The sequence below is a fragment of the Ammospiza caudacuta genome, chromosome 6 (genome assembly GCF_027887145.1).
Source record: "Ammospiza caudacuta isolate bAmmCau1 chromosome 6, bAmmCau1.pri, whole genome shotgun sequence".
Classification (NCBI taxonomy): Eukaryota; Metazoa; Chordata; class Aves; order Passeriformes; family Passerellidae; genus Ammospiza; species Ammospiza caudacuta.
Window position 1 is genome coordinate 58,667,432 of NC_080598.1, and position 26,793 is coordinate 58,694,224.

A 26,793-nucleotide genomic window follows, 5' to 3' on the forward strand; every position below is an offset into this window, starting at 1 on the left:
AGGAAGGAGGAGAGGGGATATTGGAATGAGGGTCACTGGCTGCAGGGGCAGAGTTTGAGGTTAGGTGTCAAGGGAGACCCAGATGACAGCCTTGACAAGGCTCTAATGTGTTCACTTCATAAACAAATGCACACATGAATTATAAAAGAAATATTAATATGCTGTAGAACTTGGATGGGACCAATTGTCCTTCCTGAGAAAACTGAGTCCTGTGTTCCCCATATAACTGAGCAGTCCTAAACAGGGAGAAGTCTCAAATCCCAACAGCCATGTAAAAAAAAAAGCACAAGATGATGAGAGCTTCCATGTGATACAAAGGTCTGGGATGAGTCTCCCCACAGATTTTCACACCTTTGGTTAACTTGGATGCTGCCCATCCAGCCAGAGCCAGGGCTCCTGCACCTGCCTGCCACTCTCCAGGGCAGCTCACACCCTCCTCTGCTCTCCACAGTCACAAACGTGCCAGGGAACTCATCCTCACCATCACAGGCACTGCTCTGCCAAAGAGCTGTTTGGGGAGAAATGAAGTTCTTTTGTTTTCCTTGACTTTGCTGATGTCCTCTCACAAACCTGCAGTCAGAGCTCTGCCACAACCCACAGGAATTTCCCATTGCCCTGGGAAGGTGTTGCACTGGGATTCCTGCCCTGGAGCCCTGCTCACAGGTTTGCCCAGTTCCAGGGGGAGATCAGCTGTGGGGTTACACAGGTGCCTTTATCCATGCTTGGCTCACACAGGCCAGGTGAAGCAAAGTGCCAGTAACAGACTTATTTACTCAAGCAGCACCATCACAAATATTTTTGTAAAATCCAGGGAGCAATTAAATAAAAAAATATGGGCATCTACCATCCCTAGCTTGCCATGGGAACCCTGTGCCACCCCTGCCAGCTGACCCCATGACACACCTCCCTGTGGAAAGGAGAGCCCTCCACATGTGCCCAAATCACAGCTTTGAAGCCTTTCAGGGGACCTAAAAACTTTGTCTTTTACTCAGAAACTCAGTCCCTTCCTGCTGCCAGGAGATATCCTATTATACTCCCCTGAAATGAGGACAGCTTGTTCTCAGAGGGATCAAGTGTTTGTTGGAGCCTCAGGTACCTGCCCTGCCCCTCAGTGACCCCCTGGCCCAGGGAAGGGCACTGACTCCCCTTCCCTTCCCCATCCCTCTGGTGTGCCTGGAAACAATGAGCTCTTTCAGGTGAAGCACCATTTAAAAAAGAGCTCCAGAGGCAGATGGAGCTCTGGAGGGATCAGAGCATCCTGGGGATCTCCCTGGAGGGCTCCTGATGAGTCCAAGCTGCAGCACATGGACACAGGCACCACAGCAGTGAGCCAAGGGACAGGAGGAGACCCACAGCATTCAGGATGTGGCTTGACTTGGTACACATGAACTTCAGATTTCACTGATGGAGCCCACATTAAACAAGCACAGGCACCAGGATGTGACACAACTTGAGTAATAAAGCTTCAGTGTGGGAACTGCCAGAGGAAGGAGCCAGCAGCAGCATCAATAAATGTGCAGGGCAAATGGGCCAGCTGCAATTTATTCTGCATGTGTTTCAGACATTTCACATTGTCTTCATTCCTCACAAAGTTTTTGTGATGCCTGTCTCATGAGCATGTTCTAAATGCCAAATTTAGCTGCAATGAGCATTGCTTAACAGCTTCATGAATACTCTCCCTGCCTCTTGTGGTGGGGAAAATAAACAAATTATTAATCTGAGATATTTATGGTGCAACATTTTACAATGACTAGTCAGCCTGGCTATACATTAAAAGCTCTTTTGTTTTGTTTTGTGGCTGGTTAATAGCAGAAGGGAGGCACTCCAGCCTCTCCTTTCCTCAGAACAATCAGGACTATAAAGGAAAGGCAAGGCAGGTGGGAAAGGAATTTCCTCACCTCATTCCTGGTGCCGACAAGATTGACACTGTCCCAACAACTCACCAGCAGCTCCTTTACATTCAGTGGAGATAAACAGACAGCCCAGGGAGTCACCAAGCTAAGATGGATGGCTTTAAATGAAGGAAAATGTTCCTAGAGAGTAGACTGCCATATGTATATCTGTGGGTGTGGCTGGCACTGCCACACCTGAGAGCACAGACTGGTGAATTTGGAAGCCAGTGAGATAAAAGAGCCACATCAATGGTGCACAGTCAAAACAGGGCAAGAACACGAGTCCCTGTATGTTTTTGTGTGACCATGGCGACACAGGTCTGCTTCTTCCCAAGAACCCCCTGGCATGGAAACCTTCCCAACTGCAAAGGTGTTTCTTCACCCACCTGAATGCAGGGCTCCTTCCTGCCCCTTTGTCCCCTTGGCCACCACATGAGCCAGCACTGCACTCTGAGAGTTGGAAACTGCAACCTCTGCAGAGCCAAGCCTGGCAGAGCTGTCGGGAGTGGGCTGACTGGAATTCTGCAGGAATCACAGAGCTGTGGGTGGCAATTTGCTGCTTATCAGCCCCATGGCCACTTGAAGGCTGCATGCCAGGGCTGAGAGAAGCCCTCATCGTGTAGGGCATCTGCTGCAGGGGGCAGAGATGCCTCTTGTCTGTCCCTGGCAAAGGGAGGGATTGTGTTTCTCTTGGCAAGTGACCCTTCTTTCAGGACAGGGCTCCACAGAAATACCCACTGTTGGACAGAGAAAGCAGCAAAACATGACAAGGGGCTGTGTTACCAGAGCTGCTCAGGAGCTAATGGGGATGACTGCAGGGATGGTGACAAAATGACAGAGAATGCTTTCTATTTGGTATTAATATCACAAAACAGGGGAGAAGATAAAGAGCTGGTGCTTCCCTTGATACATCCCTTCCCTACTGGGATCCTGAAGGGCAGCTCACCCTGATCTCCACTTCCCAAGCTCCTCCTGAGCAGCTGGCATGGAAACATTGCTTTTTGAGGAAGGAAACTTCATGACAAGTCTTTGAATTCACAGGGCTTTTCAGACCAACTGTTATTTTCCTCAGGGCTCATAAGTAGAGAAATTCTCCTCTGCTGAGTGTTAATATCCCAGCAAACTGATCTGTTTTCCCTTCTATGCATTGGTCAGGGCATTTCTAACAAGTCCATCACTAGAGCTCCTAACATACATTAGAGATGTTATTTCTTGCTGGTGTATAGCTGATCCTACACAGGAGGAGAGAAAGTGGAAGGATTTCCTTGAGGACCTTTGCTTAGCTGTGAGGCTCTTCCACATCTGAAAAAAAAACCCTTCTGAGATCAGATCAGCCAGATCTAGAAAAACCTGAAGGACAAAGGTCCCCAGCAGTGCAAAAAGCTGACACTGAAGCTTGGCCAGGTGGGACATGGTCAGCAGTGCAGAGGAGGAACAAAGGGTTGGACAGCCTAAGGAGGTAGCCAGACAATTACTCACTTAGGAGGCATTTTTTATTGCTTTTGTGAAGCATGATTCATCTCTCAGTATGTGCATGGACAGTGGATCCTCTGGCTGTGCAAATGAATCAGCACACGCTCCCCTCTCCCTGCTCCCACAAGGCTGAGACCCTGCACAGCCCAAACCAGCCCTGGGAGGAAGCAGGTCTGAGAGTCAGCAGCTGCTCACAACACCACAAACAAGAATTCACATGTTTGAAGGGATAGAAACCCCTCTTGTCATGGACTGGGTGTTGTAGATGTGAACATGTTCCTGTAATGCAGCTCACACCTCCTAAGAACGTGGCACAGGTTGCTCAAGAGAGAAATACAGAACTGGAAGAGCCATCAAGGCCTGGAAAGGGTTTTTTGTCAGCCACGTTCCTACCTGCTCTCAGCACAAGCATTTATGCCTCAGGAAATTCAGCCAGAGTGGGATAAGAAGGCCAGGTTTTCATGGACAGGGTCTCAGTGCTCTCCAGCCTCATTTATCTCATCCCCACACGCTGCTGGTGCTGACAGCCAGAGATGTCCAGAGGGAGCTGGCACACTGCTGCACTGCCTGTCAGGGGGCTGCCTCTAAGCTTCCCAAAAATGCCTTGACTGCAGCAAGGGAGTGAGGTGAATATACAAGAAATGTACTATTTCTCCTGAACTGCATCAAGTTAATGATATTTTCCTCCCCCCCTGCACCCCTGTAAATCAGCTCGTGACTGGGACTCAGCAATGTTACACTGATGTAGAAGCACATTTGGGAGGGAACTGGTTGGTGTAAATCACCCCCTTCTATTTCCTAGAACATAATCTGGTGCCAAGTTCTGTCAAAAACATGGAGAAAACACTCACTAGATTTTTCCAATGGCAATAGTCTGTCTAAACACAACTTTATATGTTTGCCATTAAAGTTTTCTTCATCTCATTAAAGTGACTTGCAAAACCATCTGCTAGCTAATGAAGAGTTTTTAAAGCTTTAATATTTTATTTTATAATGAAATATACAAGGGGGAAAACAGGACAGGTATTTAGAAAGACAATGGAAACAATCTGCTGTTCTTCCACAGAAAGCTGATGATGTTCACTCCCATGGCTAATTAAAGTGACTGAACACTTCAGCCCCTTGAATATTCCTTGTACAAATAATGCAATTCCTATTCTCATGGTACTTGCCCAACACACAGCAACTTGAAAGAACATTTCCAGGAACTATTTCTCAGCATCCTTCCAAAAATACCAGTGACTGGTACATTGCAGAGAAGGGCAGACATTTCTCCTCAGGGTCTGCGTGCCCTTGCCAAAATCCCTTGGTGGTTCTAGATTGCCTCAGCCCTCACATTCACTTCCCTGAGTTACTCAGAAATTGAACAAGGGATGAGAAATCATGGTGAGATCATCAGCCAGAGTCAGAGCAGAGGCTGGGCCAAACCCAAGGGACAGCACTGCTCTTTCCAGGATCTGGCTGTGATCCCCAGCAGGAGGAGAACAAACTGGGTTCATGGCCCTGTGAGCAGTTAATGGCAAGGAGTAAGGGAAGTCATGGGGAGCCATCTGAGATGGTTCCACCACCCCCTCAGCAGTATTAGGGAACAGAGAGCCCATCTCAGAGCTGAGATGAGGAGGAGTTTCAGGTCACAGCTTACCAGACCAGGTCTCCTCCACTTACTGCTCGCTTCTTCACCTCTGATGTGGGACATCCCTGGCTCTGATACCTGGATCAACTGATATTTTCACACTTCATGTCTCACCATCATTCTCTGTTTGTGCTGCTTTCCCCTGCTTTTTGTCTCCTTTAACATCCCTGCTCCTCAGCAGTGATTGCTTACTCCTGCTGAGCACCGAGGACTCTGCTCAGAAGGAAAGCTGCCATCCTCAGCATGGTCCTTGCAAAATATGGCAACAGAAGGAGTAACTTAAAACAACCACATATATCCCACCCCAAACCCCCCAAAGCGCTTTCTTGGATAGCAAGCTACCCTATTGCCCTATCAACCTAAGATATATCCAAGAATTTAATGATAGCTAAGCCTGACTGTGAAAGCAGGCTTGAAATTAACTGGCAGAGCTACAGCCTGCCTTCCAAAGCTCTGCTAAGTCCTGTAATGGCTGAGTCTTCATCCTGCCTGCTGCTGATCTCCACTTGAGGTGTCACAGATGGCCTTAATTGCTTATCTCCTTCTGAGCTTCATACCTGCTGTGGTAGATTAACAGATGGGACTGATCAATGGGCTGAATGCAGCCCTTGGGACCCCATAACCACCTCCCTGCACAGTGATTAGTGCAATGGTTCTCCCCACTCACACAAAATTTGTAATCTTCTAACTGAGGCACTGTCACATCCCGCCTTTGGTGCAGCCCCTTCACTCTGTGCCACATCCACAGGCAGTGACAACACCTGGGCTGTGCTGGACCTTCTGCCCCCCAAGAGGCCAGGGAGATCACAAAGTCCACACCTGCACACGTGCCAAGAGCCCTGGCCAAAAGTTTTTCAGATGGCATCTTATTCATGCAGTGCAGCCAGCAACTCTGAACCAACATAAATTATACTGGGAAGATGAACAAGATGAAAGATCATTCATTTTACCACAGGCAGAAAATACACTCAGACTCTTCCTCGTGGTGCTTGATGGCCCAGAAAGAAAACACAATGATTCACCTTGTGCTGATTTGCTGTTGAAGACCTCAGAGCTTATGGTAGGTCCTCCTGATTTAATGCACCATGCAGCAGTAACTAACAATTTCTCAGTGGCCTTGCCTATGAGTTTGCTTGAAAGCATTGAGTAGAGTTTTGAAAACATTTGCTTCAGATGTATTTTATGCCATGCCAAGCCATGAATCTTACCTGAATGTGCTGGTGTGTGTTGGACTCTCCTCTGCTGAGCTCCCAGAGCATGGGCAGGGATCACAGCCAATACAAGGATTAATCTATTTCCCAGACACAATGCTGTGCTGAAGAGCTGTTACTCAATTACAGCACATCCACCTCAGAGTAAGGCTGTGACCACCTAGAAAGTTCCGAGAACCTCAGCCATCCCCATCTCTATTAAAAGCAGCAGAACAGATAACTCCTTTTTGCTGTTTAATTAGGCATGGCTTGAGAAAGAAGGGGACTTAGCACAGTATCTGGTTTACTCCAGGACTGGTTTTACCCACAGTACTTTGGTTTTACCCCAGAGCACTTCTATCCTTTCCTTCACTACTGCTACCACCTCTAGAGAGTGCTGGTAACAGCACAGATCCTCCAGTGATGGAAACCAGCAAAGCTCTTCCTGCCTCCTGTTCACTGCTCATTGCACAGTCCAGTGCACACCATAACAAAGAATATTCCCTCATCCTTCTGGTTTTAATGCAGCTTTCCTCCTTAACATCAAACTACAACCCTTAAACTCACTCAAAATAATTAATTTTTTTTTCACTTGAGAAACAATGGTAGCTCACCATCTCTTCCTCCTCATCTGGCTTGGTGTCCTACCTCTTTCAATACCCTCCAGTGGACTGCTCAGGCTAGAAATGATGAATATCATGCAGGATATGCCATGAAACAAAAGGGTCTGGAACTCTTGTGTGGAAAAGGGATAACACTGCCTCACCTCTGCTGCTGCCAAGATGCAGCTTTTGCCCCTCTTAGTCTCTGTGTACAAATCCCTTCTACTTTTCCCACAGAAGAGCACTGAAGAAAAATTACCTGGAAATCAGAGTGCTGGTGCTGTTTCTTTTCATTGCTCTGTTCAAATTCCTTTAATTTGCTCTATTTTTCTGCTTTTAAAGAATTGAGAAACTTTACTAAGAGCACTGAGAGCAGTGAGAAAGCATTCTTGCTGCAATTTGGCAATAGAAATGGATAACACAGTGATTGCCATCCCTGTGCCCAGTACGGGATGACTTACTGCCCTCCCACTCAATAACAAATGTGCAGTTCAGGCTACAAGTTGTTAAATCTGGTGCTCCTGGAGTCCCATGGCAAGAAGGGAATTTCATTTTGCATTTTTATGAACTGTATGTGCCTCCCTAATTTCCATGAGAATGCACAACAGGCCCTGTAAGAAAAAAATAATTACAACAAAGCAACTCACCAAGTAAATTTGTTATGCCCTAAGTCCTGAATTTTCACTGAGCATCCTTTCTCCTGTACTTAGCTCCTTTTGTTAAACAACCACCACTCACCAAGATCACTGCCAGGTATCAGGGTGTGCAAAAACCTCTGAATAATGTGCTGTAACTCTTCTTATAGAGGAGACAGGAGTAGAAAACTGCAACAGCCTCTTCTGTATTACAAAACACGAACATAAGAACAAATGTGCTATGACCTACTGGTGACAAATGAAGGCAATAGAAAGCCTTGTAAGATTTCAGTTTTATTAGCATTATTTAACTTCTGAGACCATTAAAGGAGGCACATTTGATGAATGCAGCTGTGGGGGCAGAATGGTTTTGGTTATGAAAGGCTGGTGTGGCACAGAAGAGAAAAATGAGAGGACAAAGCCAAGAGCTGTGCAGCTTGGGAAGAGCAGAAAAGATGAGGCCAAGGTGGTCAGTACTTTTTAATATCTCAATTGTTAGCAGGGAGAGGGCAGCTGTGATGGACACTGCTGGAGAAGTTCCCAACTTCCAGTGGAAATGGCTGGAACAGCTGAAGAGAAATTCAGGTAAAACCATCCCAATGTCAAAGAGAGCAGAAGTGTGCCTTGATCACACTATGGGAACATAGTGAAATGATGGAATGACACATACTGCCTTATCAAATCCACTGTTAATCATCCTTTTATAGGCTAAAACTTTGCAGGAGACCCTCCTGAGGATCCAGCAGTACCTCTTTTTCCAACAAAAACTAAAAGGAGCAAACACCCATCTGTACAAAGGGCAGATGTGGATTTTTGTCTCCAAACTGTGGCAGCCAGATGTTGATAAAATAACATGATTTTTAACTCAGCACACACCTTATTTATCAAGATACAACTTTGAGAAACAAGCACTGGAACAGTTCCACTAAATACACACACCATATATTGTTCCCACAGTCAGTTAATTATACAGCTCAGTGGAAAAGCCTCGTTAATGTTATGTACTTTACAGAAAGCATCCACATCTATCAGTGGAACAGTATCTTGTAAAAAACACTTGCCTGATTGCTGTGTCTTCCCTTATACAGACAAAAGAAAGCTCTAAATGACAAATTTTGGCCACAACCAACCAATCATGCAGCAATCAAAACTGAACATTTTTAAGAACTAAGACAGAAAAATCAGAAATCATCAAGAGAGCATCATAGTAACAGATGGGCTATGTAAAGGTTTTATTTTTTATTTACAGCAAATATATTACAGTAAAAAAGGTTAACATGACTTGTGGTTGTGGAGGGATGGTACATATGCATACATCAAAAAGGTTTCATTTTCTTGGCACTAACTGAACTGAATACAAGGATTCAACACAAAAATAAGAAACAGAACATTTATCAGGCAAACTCTAACTGTACACATCTGCAACTGGGGTTTCAATGCAATCCAAAGAACACAAACAAGTCATCAGGATGGCAAAGACTTTTTTGATGAGCATGTTGAACCCTCAAGACAAGGCTGTCTGGCACCATTTAAAAGTTGCTGTACTGAACACACTGATTTTAAAGAAATGTCACAGATGATTAAGACACTGAAAATGCACTCAGCACAGTGAAGAAGCCCATTACTTTCCTTATTTCTTTTCCTACTCCCACAGTACCAGAGTGTTAAAAGGCTGCATGGCAGGCAAGCTGGGTGCAACAGCTGGAGAATTTTGCCTGTCAAGCAAAGTGACTTGCAGCAAGAGATGTGCTTTCTGCAGCAAACCCAATGATACACAGCTTCTGTGGCTTCAAGGAAGATGATCTAAGAATACCAAATGTTGAAGCCTTATAAGCTCTTTACATCATAATCAGAATCCTGAGAAAAAGCAGGATCCAAATTACTCCAAGTGAATTTGGGCTTACTTACACACAACAAAATTGTCCAGATATACCAACAGTAGTAAACAGAGTTAATGCAGTGTTAATCCTTTTACATTTTAATGACTAGCTATAAAAACAGAAACTAGCATGTTCAAATCTGTTTACATTTCCTGAGCTTAGTTAAATGAGGAAGGAATGAACGTTACAAAAATCCCGGTAAGTCACCAATAAATTAAAAATGCAGATAACCACTATAGCTTAAGAAGCTCAGAGTGAAGTCTGCCTATCCAATATCCTTTCTTTAGGAATCCTGTACAGAAGCCATGCCATTAACTTCACCAGCAATACTGAGATGCTATGGAATTGTAGGTCTTTTTTTTTTTTTCCCTTGCTCTTCCAGCAGATTGCCTGATGGCCTTTCCTAATCAAATCATATGAGAGCATCCAAAAACTGCAACCCTCTACTTGCAGTGCACAAAACAATGTTCTCAGCAACACAATGTACTACTGAAATTCAAATTTCCTAGCTGCATTTATTTGGGTGAGTTCTCAGCTCTCACACACAACACCACCACCCTGGCATCAGGTTTGGTGTCCTTTGGGGGAACAAAGCAGGAGACTGCAGGGAAGACCCTCAGCAATATCCATCTTAGCCCATCTTAGAGGTTTCTTTAAGAGCCAAAATCTTGCATTTGAGAAAAGCACTCGACCTACATGAGTCATACATATGTTTATTTATGCATGTTTATTTCCTGCATAGAGAATACTGTGTACCTTGGAATAAAACCCAAGTCTTGAGAATATACTGAGAGTATATTTGTAGCAGTGCTATGGAAGATTAGTTCAAACCCAAACAATCAAACTCAACGGTCTCAAAGACTTGCAGAGCACAAACTTTGATAAAACAAACCACTTTTTAGAAAACTGTCTGCTTATAGCATACTTCTATTTTATGGTGTAGATAAAAGAGAGGTAGAAAGGTTTATCTCCTCAGTATCAGTTTCTGTGCAGTACTTATAAAATGTCAGAAAAAAAATCTATAGCTTTTCAGTGAAAATGCCAGCTTTTCTCCTAAGAATTATAAGGAATCTCTTCTTTCCACTTAAGTGCTGTAAACGAAGTAACTGGAATCTGGTTCAGAAGAGCTTTTCCTTCCAGTAGCCTTACCACACCAATTTTGTTACCAAGTTCTGCTTCTAAGAAGTCATTACAGAAATACTCCTATACAGGGCTCAAAAATCCCTCACAGATACAATCCACCAAGGCATATTTACCAGCCAAATAGTATCAAGTCTGCTCCTAAAAAAAGCACTCACTCTTGCTTGACTTGCATGATCCAAGCTACCAAGAGGGACAGAGAAGAATGGAAGTATGGAAGGCTGTGTGCCCTTCCCCTCTTTGGTGATGACCTCAGATGTGAGCACCATCATCACCCTGTCTGGCAGAGCACCCTGAAGCAGCTTCTCTTCCTGCCACAATCCAATCTCTGTAGCAGGAGAATGGATGGTGCTTTAGTAACGAGCACTCCTGAAAAAGGTAGGAAGGAAGACCCGACCAGGAGACACAGCTGAACAGAAACTGTGCTGGTAAGATAAATATCCATCTTGCCCTGGTGTTAAGAGAAGCCTGCAGCACTACAGTTTTCATGATTGTCACCAGATAAGGGAGAGAGATGGAAACATCAGCTGCAGACATGCAGAGTGTGATCCAGAGTGCCGTGCATTTCCCACGGAGCCGAGAGCCTCGGCCCAGCAGTTCCAGGGGAAGGCAGGTCAGAGACACCAGGGTGGGATCTGCCCACAGGGCCTCCACTCCTGACCCCTGCTCTCATGGCACTGCCAGAACTGATCTATCTGTGACAGAGGACCTGCCTGCTGACATTTCAGGGCACACAGGGCTGGAGCTCCAGCTTTATTCACATAGCAACGACTGTTCAAGGATGGGATTTGAGCCATGAAAGTCAGGCTGCTGCATGGTGACCTTTAATTTACCCAGTGAATGCTAAGCAAATTACATTAAATTAAATTCAGTCAAAGCAGATGCTAGCTTATTTATTAAAAAGCTCAGCTTTCCCTTTCTTTCAACTGGTTTTAGAGACCAGCAGCTCTTGGGAGCAGACTTTCACTCTAAGTAAGTCAGGCAAGAGCAGCTCCACAGAGATGGCCTGAGTGACTCTCCTGCAGCAAAACACCAGCCTAAAGAAGACCTGGCTTTGCCTAAGGATGTCCAGCAACAGCTCATGAACACAGCATCTTTGCCTCCTTCCTCCCTGCATTTCCTACCCAACCCAGGTGTTCTCCCTCCTTCCACAAAAACCACACCAGACTCACAGTGGAAGACAATTCTTCATTGCCTTCTACTGCCAGATATTTTAAGAAATCTATGAATTTACGAATATAAAGAAATATTTACTCTGTTTCAGAAAACCAGTACTGCTCTGCAAATATATAACTTATCATTAACCTTTGACAGGGTTGGGTAAGGGAACTCGTATACAGCAACATGGTCACATTCACAATCCAGGTTGGAAACATTTCCTTCTGTCACTTGTAGCATGATGAGACTGACTAATTTTCCTGTACTCAAATAATCAACAGGCCCTGTCCTCCAACCTGCTCCCTTTTCAGCAGTATGCCTAAAAGCAGTCACATAAGTAAGAGATGTGCTGCTTTCAGCCACACAGGCTTCACGCACAGTCTGTTTTGTCTCTTTTCTTTTGTTCTCTGGAAACATTACTCTCATTAATTTAATTCTCCAACTATGATCCACCAAAATAAAAATAAATTCAAGTAGGAATCCAAACTGGTTATTGCTGGGTTATGGGTCAATTTAAACTGACCAGACCCAATGCCAACCTCGAATTCACTTTACAAAAGTCAGGATTGTTTGATTACATTTGCTGACCATAGACAGATTCTTTCACTATTCATACAGCTTGAAGACCAAAGATTTGCTGAGAACAAAACACAGTCCATGTCCCCTGGAAGTAAATGGAGCTAATAGCCATCATCTTCATCCATATCACAGCCATAATCTGAAACACACAAAGACAAGGGCATAAAAAAATGCAAATATTCTGGGTAGATGGAAGACACAATAGAAGCATTGCTTCTTTAAGGTTGTTTTCTTGCTATGTAACTACAGGATAAGTTTTGCCTTAGGCAAGCGTTTTAAAAATCATCTCTTTTCTTAGGCCTAAATAAGTTCTTGCATGTACTTCACTCAATGAAATAAATTATTTTTAAGCATGTATGTGTAAATATCTCCTCTCACTTGTCACTAGACTCTCCTTTAGGAATACTTGGCACATGTGTATGTGAAATACTTGGTTTAATTTAGAGGCTAAGGTGATCAAGCCTGATTGTCACAAGTGACTAGGCACAGAGTGGCTGATAAGCAGCAGCATTACATTTACAAGTAGGCACGTTTTTCACTAGATACAGGCACCAAGGAAAAAGCTGGTTTGTTTATATTATTCATGGATTTATGAGCTGAAATTGCAAGGGTTCAGAGATAGCTCAGAGTTCCCATCAACATCAAAAGAGTCATGGAACAAATCCTGACCCATGCATCTGACTCAGATCTCCCTTATCTTCTTACTTCTGGACTTAAAATTTTTGGTCAGATTTTTTAATCCAATTTTATTTTCTTAATTCTGAGTGCAAAGACTGTGTGCTGTGTGTCAGAAAGCAAGTCTGTATGTTTCTAATGCACCTATTTCTCTTCTGTGTGCTTCTGAATGCACTGACACAGATACTTTCTGTAATGTAGATGAACCTATGGATAATTATTGCATATGAGCACTGAGGAAAGTTAAATTTCATATTCCAAATCCAATACAGGGCAACATCTCACCCAAAGAGACAAGCAAATGCTCAAAAGCAGAATTAAGTGTAATCTATAATGATTTGTGTAGAATGGGTGAAGTTCACCATCTGCAATTTATGTTGTTATTCCAAGCAGGCAGGTCTAAATTACACAGAGAAAGCAGCTAGGAAAGAGTTATTTTCTGTTCTGAACAGCTTTGTACACCTGCATTCGAATTCTGGGAATACTCCTTTCCTTTTCCTTTTTATTTTTATTTTTTAACTCTAATTTTTCAGCTGTTGTCCAGGCCAGACAGGGAGTAGTGGAAAGTTCTCAGAATGGTTCAAAATTAGTAACATTTACAAAGAAAAAAAACTCAGTGACCTTTATTCTATTTTTGTGGGGGGTTTATTAATAAACATAGACCCACCCTCCCCCACATGGATGCCTTTTCTTGGGAACGTTATTCTAATAATAAATGCAGGCAACAAACTGTTTTTCCTACAGTTCAGCAATTATTTTCCAGCAGAGAAATCAATTTAAAAGCAACAGACACTTTTGTGAAATGTATACATATTGTCCATGAAAGCTAAATGAATAGTGATGGAAAGATTTTTGCAGTAAATAACATTTCACTAGGAAACGTATTCCCATCTTGCGTCTTCACAACCCATAATTAGCAGCTCCCATTTTAAAAATAATTTTGTGTGTTTTCAAAGCTTAACTTCTAAAGGGAAGTTTTTAATAAAGGATAAATGTGGATGTGTCCAGCTAGGAAAAACCACAGTGGAGAGGAGAGTGCCTTTTCCTGCCAACAAAGAAATCTAATTAAACCAGTGGCTTTGCTGGGTAACCCAAAGAAATGAGCACACATCTGTATACCATACATGCACCACCAATGCCATTCCTGCACTTGGGAACAACTTCTTCCTCCCAACACCTTCCCCAGAAACAGAGTGGGGAGATTTGTTGTGTTTTGAGCTGGACAGACACGTCCCTAGGGCTCATGGACAGCTTGGACATCACTGCAGCCTCCACAGAGGAGGCACAAGGAGAAGGGAGGAGAGGCTCGGGGGCCCCAGGCACTGCTAATGGAGGGGTTACTGAGCTAAATAACTCCTCAGATCCACCTTAATAAACCTAATTCTGGAAAACACCCCACACTTCAGTTTGTTCTTGGGAAGCCCTCTTAGCCTAAAGCTCGAGATGCAAACTTTTCTCAGGAGGAGTCTCCAAGGTCAGGTTTCAGACAAGGGCGATTCCAGGCTTCCCACAGGAACAGGCAATGCTGAAAAGGCAGCAGGAGCTCTGGGACAGGGACAAGCAGGGGAACCCTGTGTGTCCCCAGCCCTGCAAGGACAAAGCCCACAGCAGCAGAGATGGTACCCCCAGCTCACCATTTCCTCCCATTAACTGCAAAGCGCTCATGCAGTGATCTTCATCTTCCTCTACCTCTTCCTCTTCCACCTCTTCATCAGGGTTGTAAGCTACTGGGCCACTCTCCACAAGCACAGCTGCTGGCTTTTCTACATCAGAGGCTTCAGCCTGTGCATTTGGAAAGGTAACCTGCACAAAAGAAGAGACACAGTAGAACAGCCCTTCCTTTGGTCCAATATTTGTACAGAACTTTAGCAGCTTCCAAACAATAGGGACAGGAGAGACAGAAGCTCATGTCCAGTGCTACAGGTTCAGCTGTTCTAATGGAAGTCTGAATGAAAGTCAGGCAAAAGCACCCAGTTTTCACTTAGTCCAGAACCAGCAACTGAAATATCCTGTAATGGTAACAGCAGAAGGAGGATTCTCTGGCAAGCACAAGAGGAGGAGAAATTTGGAAGCAAAGGCTCCTCAGTAGAGCTCTGTGGGAAAACTTAAACCTCTCCCACGGTGTGCTCAACTCACATCAGGCCTATTACAAAATAACAACGTTATTGACAATTTAATGATAGCAAAAATGTACCCTTCAAATCAGAAAAAGCCCAACATGTATTAGTTTTGACAGCTCTGGTTGGATTTATTTGGCGGCACGATGAGCTGTGGAACAAATAGCACTCTGTAGAAAGCACTTAATGTGATGGCAGAGCACTCAGCTGATAATACACATTGGCACCTGTGCCATTACCTGTGGAATTCAGCAGAATAATGATCTCCAAACACTACCTTGGGAATCAATCACGGATGGGACCTGTTCTGGACATGGTCCTCCCCAGCTGCTCCAAGGTTAGGCAGGACACAGCACAGAGGGAGAGAAAGGGCAGCACCACAAGGGAACAGAGGTGAATTTGGAGCAGGTAATGCTGTCTTTGGCTCACTAAGGAGAGATCTGGGAACAGGGTAGGAAGCAGCAACAAAGCCTGTACCAGCACAGCCCAGGCTCTGCTCTTTCTGCTCTTTCTTCTCATTTTCATGGTGTGCTCAGTCTGGAGCTCCAACTCCTTCTCTCATCCAGGGAAGAAACATCACAGGAGCTTTACCTCCATCAGCTCTGTAATAGGGTACTTTCCACACACATTCTGTACTTGGACTGTTGGGGTTCATACATTAGAGCCCACGGCACACAAAAACAGCCAATTAGCAACTGGAAGAACCTTAAAGATTACTCATGAATGCTGTGTTGTCATGTGAAGAATTCTGAGAAGGGAATATTGACAGTATCTGGCACCAGCCAGCTGTAACCAGCATGAGTCACCTTCCCTAGTAAGAAAGATGGAAACTCTTCCTTGGAAGGACCAGTGGTGAAGTGCTTCTAAAAAATGAATGGTCCAAAGGAGACCAAAAAACCCCAACTCCTCTGGTCCAAACCATGAGAAAAGTGCCACAGTGCTCTAGGTTTTAAATTACATACATAACTATGTACACTGCTGCATGTTCTCCAATTCCATTGACAGCAAGCTCTGATAAAATGCTGCAGTTTATTTTTATTTATTTATTTATTTATAAATGCATTTACTTGGGATGCAGTAGCTCCCAGAATCCCTGTAACTCCAGGCACTTCAGAGATACACCGTAAGAGAAAATCCCTGTACAAGAAAGTTGGTAGTCTAATTATTCAAACATCAAAGGTGCTCCTGAACTTGTTATACACCATGACAGTCAACCTAAAGAATCTGCCTGAGTTTTTCAAAGTCACCTCAGGGTTTGCTCCAACAGCTCATTAATAGGGCAAAAGACACCCATTAATTTTAACAGAAAATCAAGTATTTAGATATTCAGATCAGTCAAAGACAGGTCTTCATTATTTTTTAATGCTCAAATTAATCATATTATTTAGAGGAACTTCCCTCCAGTTTATATTTCCTACCACTGCTTTTACCTCTGTGATCAAATTGAGCCCATCTTGGTATAAGCAGAAATGGACACAAGAGTTTGAAACAAATCAGCATCATAATATACATCAATTTGTATGTTTAAAAGTATCCATCTGCTCTGAAAAAGTGGGTGAATATAAAGGAGCTACAATTGAGTCATTATTTTTTAAAATTGCTCCATGCTAATTAAAATGTGACCTTCTTCTAATTATCATGTCCACTTCCAGACTGCTGTACTTCTAAAAATGTGCAGAGTTTTCTAATGAGCATAGAATAAGAAGTGAAAATGTATTTCCTTAGGCAGGATATCAAACTGTTTCTGAAAATCAATGACTTTTAGTCACGTTAAAAAAAAAGGCAGTCAAACAACACCTTTAAATAGAACTTCCTGAATTCACTTCCAGACATCCTGGACTGGAGTTTGGCACTTAGCTTTATGTATGGATGGGCAATTGCCAAAGGTGTTAAACTACCCAAGGGAACTGCTTCACTTTCAGAGGGGTGTCAGTGTCACACATTCATGGGCAAGAAGGACAAATCCCTTTGGTATACTGAATTTTTAGATATGCAGTAGACAGTTTGTTGTATACAAAATGCCTGTGAATATTTTGTACAGTGTGAAATTAATAGTGAAAGAAAGCAGCCATCATTGTTATCTGGTTTCACTGAAAATAATAATGATCTGAAAATAATCATGATCCCTTTGGGAGGTGCACAAAGGCACCCAAGGAGGGCTTCTGGCAGTGGCCAGTTACCAGCACCAACTTTTCTGTGGCACTATTACATTTTCAAACTAGACAAACAAAGCAGGAGTAAGCCAAGCTGGATAGGGTAAGCTCTTTCCACACTGGTCCCTGACAGAAGCCCAGCCCATCCCTGGGGTCAGCTGTGGCTGCACAAAAGTGGAGTTTGCAAAGTTCTTCTCTGTGAGGAGAGTCCAAGTGCTGAGAAAGAGGCATGAGCTCTGCCCCCTCCTACTCCTCCTGACCATTTATTTGACATGGACCTTTTTAGATGCTTGCAGGGAGTTTTCTCTTTTTTGCTATCCACATCATGAGGCTGTGCTAATGTTCCTGATGGATAAGTAAGGCAAATCTAGGTTAAAAAACATCCAATCTCAGCTTTGCAGTGTTCACAGTAACCAATTCCTGGCCTGATCAGACAAACAAGACTAATTTTTTTTTACCCTTATCTACCACATGACCAGAGCTAGGCTGAAAATAGCTTGTGGGAATTTCCAAACTCAACCTGTTGCACCAGGTTGGAGAAGTGCTGGACTTTTCTTACCTCTTCAGTGGCAGCCTTCTTAGCAAACTGGGTTGAAATCAAGGGTCTTAATCTGCAAAGAAAGAAAGAAAAAAATGCTGAACATCAGAAGAGTTGCACAAGAGTTTGACACAGAGTATTCATTCTCCAAACAGTGAAAGCACTTTTCTAGTGTTATGTTGTGCAATTACTTTTTTAATGATTTAAGATAAAGAGCAGAGAGCCACAAATGCCACGATAATTAACACACACACGTTCCCTTGGAAGAGTCTGTCCCAGATCAAGGTAGTAATAAAAGATGCCAGCACAGTAGCAAAACCTCATCTCAAACTGCAGCCCCAGCTTCTCCCCAAGGTCTTTGAAATAGCTGTGTTTGTCACATTTTACAAAAATCAAAAGAAAACTGATTTTTGGAAGAATGCAGACATGGCAAGACTAGGCCACACTCTGATTACTGGTCTGCAATTGCTTCTCTGCAAGTGATGATACACAGAGGATACCAGTGAGATTATGCATGCAGGACACCATAACCATCACAGGCAAGAAGTTAACACCAGCTACAGAAATAATCCAAAAGAACCCAGGGACCCATGAGAAATGACAGAAATTGAACATAAACATTTTTAAAAACTCTGCATCAGATGTGAAAGAGACCTGCATATTTGAGGGAGAAGAGCTGATCAGTATAACTTTACAGCTAAGTGTTAAATATTATTACTTCTGAAAAGCATTTCATAGTCTGTTGTTTCCTCACTGCCAAGGAGGCTGTTCTCAATCCATCATTTAGTGTTACTTTCTGGTGTCTCCAACTCATCTAGATGTATCTAGTCACGAAGAGGATGACTTGCTTTCCACAGAAACACTGCTCAGACAGCTCCTCAAGCACGTCTTTTAACCAAGTCTAGGCAAACAACTTAATGAATACCAATTTATGCCTCCAGAGATACAGTCTTTTATGATAAGCAGTATTTTACTCTCATTTTTCTCTTAGTCATTCCTCCTTGTTAACACACAGAAACTTGTTGTTTTCTTACTTATTTATTTATTTCAAATAATCAGCAGGAGGAAACAAAACCCCAGAGAATGAGCAGGGGAGACTCAGATCATTATCTCTGATGGTGGAGACAATATTAAAATACAAGATATTAGCTAAGCTCCAGAAAGGTTCAAAAACTGATCACCTCTGAAATGCTTTGCAGGACCCAAAAGGCATTTCAGCAACTCAAGTAATTGAAGGTGCCTCCTCCTAGAAGATGATCAAAAGAGGCTAAGGGAATGTTTCAGGAGCAGTGCCACTGAAGAATCCAGAACACATAATTCTGCTACAGATACTTCTTGTCATATTACAAAGAATTTCAAGAAAGAGAGTCACTTGACCTACATAAATATCTACTACTTACAAATCCTGGTTGATTTCTGGGATCAGAGAGATTATATTTGAAAACATGGACACGCTCCTCCCTATGTGCTCAGCCTTCTCTTTCCTTATCTAACCCCAACTGCAGAGTTTTCACTTTTAAATGCTGCCAAGGAGCAGGGATACCTTCAACCTGACCAGGTTGCTCAGAGCCTGTCCAACCTGACCCTGGATGTTTCCAGGGACAGGGAATCCACCACCTCTCTGGGCCTCTGCCATTGCCTCACCACCCTCACAACAAAAAAATTTCTTCCTTAATTCCTGAGATTTGAGAGCACCTATCTATCTACTTTCAATCACTGTTTTCCAAAAAATCACTGTGTCTGGATGCTTATAAAAATATGGATGCAGCCAAAAGGTTGCATAGCTGAAGGATTCTAATTACCAAACAGGTTGTGTTTCATTGACATGACTGAAAAACACCCAACATTGGTAAGAAATTAAAGACTTTTATTTTAAATTCATAGTCATGATTATTGCAATTAACATTGTACCAAAGATAGCACCTTTTCCCTCCTGCTACCCAAAGACATCAGACCTCCCTGGAGCACCCTGAAAATATTTCCTCCCCCAATTAAAATCAAGCTGTTGAGTAAGACTCACAAGGTAATCAGAAACTGCTGACATTTCTTTTAGAGCAAATTATACATGTGCTCACACAGTGAAGAAAACAATCACAGCTACAGGAAGCAGAGTAAACATTCCAGTTTCATTTTAATTAAAATGGTCCCCTAATGAAAATAAAAAGATTCACGTTTATGAAAAGCCTATTTGGAAAAACTTTAGTGCTACATCCAAGAACCCTTCCATACCATTTCTCAGCAGCAAGGGATCCTCACACCCAAACTGAAATTAAAGCTGTATTTCTGTTCCACGAGAACCACTCACAACGTGCTCATCTTCACTTCCTTGCTACAAACACAGCACTGCCATGATTTGGCAATACAGTTTCTCTCTCAGCTTAGTGTAAAATGCATCCAGAAGCAGTGGGGTGGATCCTGCTCCTGCCACGGATGGTCAGCACCTGCTGCAGGCCAGATCCAAGGGTGGATCTCATCACCTGGGTGACTGGCTCAGCCCACTGCCCCTCCATACTACCTGCTTCCTAAAACACTAACCACGACACTGGAAAAAGGTAAAACCATCACAAAAACTTATTTCCCTGCTGAAATAACAGCTTTGATTCAAAATACAGCTATAAAAGTTATAAACACATAACCCCCTTGGCTCTCCTTATGCCTAGGGAGAGCCTTACTATTACAGTACAAAACCATTTAAGAAGGTTTTATAGTTGGGGATGTTGCTTTGTTTCTTAAATGCCCCAATGTCCTGGCCTCCTTAAACCAGAGCAGCTGCTGCCACACCAGCCATATGGAGCAATAAATTACTGGCTGCCATGGCTACAGATACAGGCTCCTTCTGCTGTCTGGCTGCACCTCAGAGGGTGGAAAAAAGTGTCTTCATGGAAAAGCACAACCCCTTTTGAGGCTGGGACAGGTCTGAGTATTAATGATCAAAAAGGACCTTGAAAAAATAAGTAATTGAAGTGTCTTATCCAACTTTCACTGGGCATGACTCAACCTCTGTAGAAGTCTACCAAGGGACACACATGCACAGAAGAAAGATCCTGTCCATCAAAGTCCAGACTGAATTAGAGGTTCACTAATTCAATAAATAGCTCAATAAATAATAACAGCCTACATTAAAGTATAATTCCATTTATCCTGAAGTGACAGCAGCATCTATTTAAAATGTAATGTTGTGACTGGGAAATAATGGGGTTCCTGGTCTTCCAAAGTGTGTCAGTTGTCGTTCACTATTTATGACGACTTCCAGTTTGGGGCATTTTCCTTTTGAACTTTGCAAATTAACACAGTACCTTGTGGGAGGGAAAAACAGAACAAGCAACTTTCTGAACAGCAATGTGATCCATAAAAGGGGATAAAAAAGATTTCACACAGCCCCAAGTGTGTTACATCCACACTTCAAACTACTTCAAAAATTATGCAGATCTACTAATGCTCATGTCAGCCAACACACATAACACTGGAAGCAGATTATCTTGACATGTTTGTGACAAAAACTAATGGCATGGTACAAGGCATCAGAGGCTGCTCCCTGCCGAATCCGCTCCGCTCTCAGCTGAGATGTGCACGATAACGTCTGGGTTTGTCCTCCAGCTTAACAATTTAAAAGAAGATTCAATATAATAGCTCCTGACAGGGCTGAAGATCACACAGACTGAACTTTCAAAGTGTTTTTCTCTGCAAAACAAGCTGGCTGTGACAAACAACAGTTTTTATTTTGCTTATTATTTAATAACAAAAGATTACACAGCATAGTACATAAAAGAGAAAGAGCAGCGAGAGGTAATAGACCCACCCCACTTGCATCAGACTGTTCATCCACCAAAAAGTTTGACAATACCATAACAATCTCCTCAGTGCAATCCTACAAGTAATGTGGAAACTCACCCAAAGCTCTTTTCTTACTGAATTTTAATTTAATCCACCCATGTAGGGAACATCTTATTGCTGCTTACCGCCCATACTAATTTTATACATGGATGGTCCCAGAATACACAATGGGAAGCAGAGAGGGAGCAGAGCACACAGCCACAAGCCTGCAGTGTAATTATGCAGGTCACCCAAGACAACTGCCCATGAAACCTATATATCCATGCACAGGCCTTTCATGTGCAGGGACAGAAAAAAACTATTGAGAAATGACTCAACAAGAGACAGGTCAGGTTCTCCACACTGGCCGAGATCCTCCTCCCACCTGAGGCCAGATGATTTTGCCTCAGGAGGTCAGTTTACTAGACATCTGTGTGAGAAGGAAATTAATATAAATGTTTACATAGGCTAAGAGTGCCCTTTAATTAGGTACCATCAATGTTATACTTACTGGAAAGCTGGGAATTACCTCTCTGCAAGGATGTAAATCTCTTCTTGGAAACACAACAGCATCAGGAGACATTGCCTGCTGTCCTGCCATTGGGTCAGGACAAAGGGGTGACCCTCCCATACCTGGATGACTGCTGTTTTCCAGAGGGCAAAACAAAGGCTGCAATGACAACCATAACCCTGAAGCACTTCAGGGTTTGCACATCCAGCTGTGGATCCCACTATTTTCTACATCTGCTTCTGCCTGAGAGCCAGATGCTCACAGGAGCACTCGAGAGGAAATGGAGGCACACAGCCAAGGCCAGGGCTGGCTGTGACACCCATGGACAGCAGCATGATGCCCTGAACACAGGGGCTGGGGCTCAGGGTGCACTGCACCTCCTCAGAAGTCAGATACAAGCACAGACACCATCATGCTCTGCAGAGTGACAAAGCACCTGTGATGCTCACACCTTGAAACCATGTGTGCCTGAACAAGAGGTAGGCAGGTGGTTTTGGCTTTCTCAAGACCAGGCTCTTCACCCTGTTCAGCTCACCATCACTGTGAAAGCCCCAAGGAGTTTCCCTGAATTGTTCCCCCAAGTGCCAGGGCTGCAGAGACCCCAACTAATGGCAGAAAGACTCCAACTAAGAGCATGTCCAAACTGCAATAAGTTCAGCTCCCACACAGTGAGATCCCTTTGGAGATGGCTCAGTGCTGCTGAGATCTGAGCAGATCTGAGATCTGCTGTACAGATGTGACTGATGGGCAGCAGGCAGGGTATGAACCCTCCTGGATGCCAACAGACAGCTGAGCCAGTTCCTGCTAACTCTGCTCCAACATCCCTGTGTGAACTCCAACTCCACTAACAAACAGTGCCTTCATCCTGTTCCTGGGCAAGCAACACCACGGAAAGAGCCATTTCAAGCAGGAAGAAAGCAAACTGAAGTTGACACCAAAAACTAAAGTGAAATGAGGAATTGTTCCCACTTCTGATTCCCACTCAGTCCTCTTTCATGCCAGATCAGAGGAGCTTGGCTTTCATCAGTGCAGCACCAGACAACACAGCACTGAGAACATCCTCAGTGCTAATGAGAGCAGCCTCTCCCAGCAAACGCCTGAACTGAGCACTGAGGGACCAAAACTCGCAGGAGGAAACTGGAAAAGAGTAAGAATCTCTATCATTCACTAAGGAATAGATTTACCACTGAGGAACTAAGCACCTGCATCAGTCACCAACAGGCTTTTGAAAAGAAGGAACTTTGCTGGTGTGTCATGAGTTGAACACCTATTCCAGGCTTTTCAGAGAGGGGCAGGGGCCATAACATCTGTCTTCAATAACCCAGCTCAGAGTGGGCAATATTTTTCTGCATAGCTGCAACACTTTTTCCTCAGTCAGATGCTGGAAAACAGCAACTTGCTGTTCTTTCCACTGACTAAAGCAACAGCCTTTCAACAGCAAAAATGAAAAGAATGACATCTAAGGCCACCTCATTGGGACCAAATGAAATTATGCTTCTGCAGCAGATCCCAAACAATATCTCCACATATCTGCTCCTAAAGGAAATTGCTGCAGACCATGGGAAATTACAATTGCTTCAGGACAAGACAAGCTGACTGATCTAATATTTCTGGTTGACACACCTTCTTCCTGGGTTTGTCAATAAAGACACTGATGAGCTCATCTCTCCACAGGTCAGGAAAGTATTTAGCTGAAAATATGTTATTCCTTTCACCATGGAAATTTTTCCAGATGAAATGATGGCAGCAAGGCAAATCTGCACCTTGCTGAGAAAAGCTACTTAAAATAAGGAAGCTATGAAGCATTTTAATGAAGGTAAATGAGTAATCATAATGGTCTCAGTTAAGCAAGTCTAATGGCAGTGTCACTTTTAAAACATGGGCGTGAGACAACTCATGTGGTGACAATCCATATGCCTTAACTATCGTGTAGTGCAGTCTTTCAAATGGCAACAGTGCAGAATGCAACTGCTATGGCAGAAAGAGCCATTATTAGCAGATAAGGCAAATAAAAATAAATTTCAAATAGTGCTTGAAACTATAGTAACAAGAAGTGAAATTTTAAAAGTTAAATGAACATATTATCATCTCAACAGAAGGATTATGCTATTGAAAAATTCTCAGCAGTAGCACTGCCGTCTGTTTCTGGTGCAAATGTATTTTTCTAGACTCAAGCAAGGAGGATTACAGATATTTGCTTTTGGACAAGTGTTTTGATCAATCTTAACCTCATGAAAGCTTCAAATGAGGCAAAAGATAAAAAGAAAACACCTTAGTAACCTGCAGTCTCTGGGAACAATTCATTGAGGTTGTTATACCCAGAGGTGATGCCAGATCGATCGCTGGATCTTCCCTGTTGACATTACAAGGACAAAAATCATGCCAGACAAAAGAGGAACTCACTTCTTCCACACTCTAGCAGCCTATACCACGGGGCAAATTCAGCTTCTCTCATCCACTTATGCAGGCAAAACTAATACTTCAGAATTCAGGCAACTACAGATTCATACAAGTAGTCCATCAAGGAATAAAGATGGATGACTGATTTTTTTTTTTCCTTGTGTCTGGTCTATTATACATTAAAGAACAATTTCACTGGCAGCCATCTGGAAATCAATGTATTACGAGCTTTATTTTATGATTACCAACATTCCCCTTCCTAACTCATTTCTAATTATAAGCAATAAATCATTCCTTCTTGCTTGTAATTTATAACAGCCAATTATGGCAAACCTCTTATTTAAATAGCAAATCTCACTGTAAAACATCACATATTTTGAGGTATGCACAGAACATCTAATCAGGCAGCCAAATGGTAGAACAATGATTTAATGTAGGTTTTGCAACCACCAAGAAGACACAAGTGGAAGAGTCCACCCTCCTCTGTGACCTGTACACACCAGAACTTTTCAAAACTGAAAGCACAGGCCTCATGTGCCTGACTTGATGTAGAGGAGAATTACATGCAGCAATAAGAGAGCCAGGACACAACTCAAGGAAGGCTGGTGTCAAGGATTCCCTTTACGTGTCAGGAAATTAATAAAGAGGCTGTGGCAGCAGAAGCTGTAGATTGGTTAAGTAAGAACTTCTGGGCAATGTCTAGTTTCATTTTAGGAACTAACAGTGAAAGAACACAGCTCTAAATTTAATATTTTGAAAAAAAAAACTCAAGTAGCCTTTCCCATGTCTGGATTTGTGTTTGAAACGAGCTGGCCTCCTCCCCCCAAGCCAAAGGACTCCCCCATACACTGCCCTGTGCACTGCACTGTGCTCAACATCACACCTACTCCCTGTTACACAGGTTTTGCAGGTGTTAACATAGAGTGTGAGCAAGGCACTCACTCAGATCACTTCTCCCCATCCCTCCCAGCCAGGAGAGAATCAGGCAGAATAAAGAAATGAAATGGTCGGCAGAGAAAAAGTGTCACCAAATAAATCCAGATTCTTCCTTTGGGGACAAGCCTTTAATGGTGGTTTGCTATGGCAACCTTTACCAACAGAACACCAGCAAAGAAATGTTGTGGAGGATGTCAGATAAGACCAAACAGGGTCAGTCCAAAAGCACAGGCAAGGACACAGAAAAAAATTTTAGTTATATTTGTTCTTCAGTGTAGGTCTGAGTAACAGGCATGTGAGTGCAAACACAAGAGAGAGGCTTCTTATAAATAGCTCTGCTGGGATTTGTCCGTTAGGAAAAAAAACTCACTCTTGTCAGAAAAGTATTTGATACAATTCTGGATACAGAATTTATTACATGAGAAACTGATCTCAGGAACGTGGAAGTGGTTCCCACTGAGATTTTATTCGGTCATCACACAGCTCGAGCCTGTTCCAGCTTCACATCGTGTCATCTGGTAAGCGTTTACAGTAGGAATCTAGGGAACTGGATTTGGAAAAAATCCATCACAACTGACCTAAATCTGATCTGACCTGAATAATCAAACTAAATACCAAATTCAAAAATGGCTAGACAAGAGAGAGGAGCGGGAATTATTCAGCTGCAGGAGTTATCTCACGCTCTCCTCAGCCATACATTGGGTTAGGCACTCCACTTTTCCCAAACAGCCATGGTGATGGAGGCTATGGGAACATCCCCTTGTTCCAAAGGTGTCAAAATGCACAAGTGCTGCAGGCTCCACTGTGTTCCCTTTCCTTTTGAGATATCATTCACTCATGAGAGAACGTGGTGGTGCATTCCTCCCTGCCAGGCTGCACTATGATCTAAGCAAAGCACCTGGAAATGGGGAATGGAAGAGAGCAAGTGAATAAGAAAATCCAAAGAGAATGCTTTGGAAGGGCAGTAGTGACAATGTCAGGACCATCTGGCTGTGCCTTTGCCACAGAGTCACCCCAGAGGATGGCCTTGGCTGACGTGGTGCTGCAACATCCACTAGGGAAATGCTTCGTTAGAGCCATGGCCACACCAGCCCACCCTACAACCATGTCAGAGTCACAACCTGCCTTGTCACCAAGCCCTGCCTGTATTGCTGCTCCAGGGGCTTACACTGCCAGCACTGCCAGCTTTATTGCTACACACTGAGCTGAAGATGTACAGGTGCAGCACCACCTAAGCAACACACAGCAACTCTCCATAGATGGATCATTATTTACAGAGACCTTGCAGTGATGTGTTCAACAAAAGGTTTCACCACTTTCAGGATTCCTTATCTTCTTTTTATGAGAGATCTAAGTATTATTTATTAGTCTTCTCCACACACAAAGCTCAAAGGCATTTTAACATCTGGTTTACTCTCTCAGCAGTGAGAACAAAAACACTCTGAAGAAAACTAAAAAATCACTGGCT

General features: G+C 43.2%; 1 protein-coding gene across 1 annotated transcript in view; it reads right to left on the minus strand.

The window, feature by feature from the left end:
* Window positions 1-8,666: 8,666 nt before the first annotated feature.
* Window positions 8,667-26,793, minus strand: part of BRF1 (BRF1 RNA polymerase III transcription initiation factor subunit) — a 173,018-nt gene continuing 154,891 nt past the window's right edge. Inside the window, exons 16-18 of the mRNA XM_058806564.1 lie at window positions 17,687-17,738; window positions 14,492-14,660; window positions 8,667-12,321 (exon numbers count right to left, since the gene is read on the minus strand). Of these exons, the coding sequence (XP_058662547.1) occupies window positions 12,284-12,321; window positions 14,492-14,660; window positions 17,687-17,738 (259 nt within the window). The 3' untranslated portion in view covers window positions 8,667-12,283. The remainder of the gene's footprint in view (window positions 12,322-14,491; window positions 14,661-17,686; window positions 17,739-26,793) is intronic.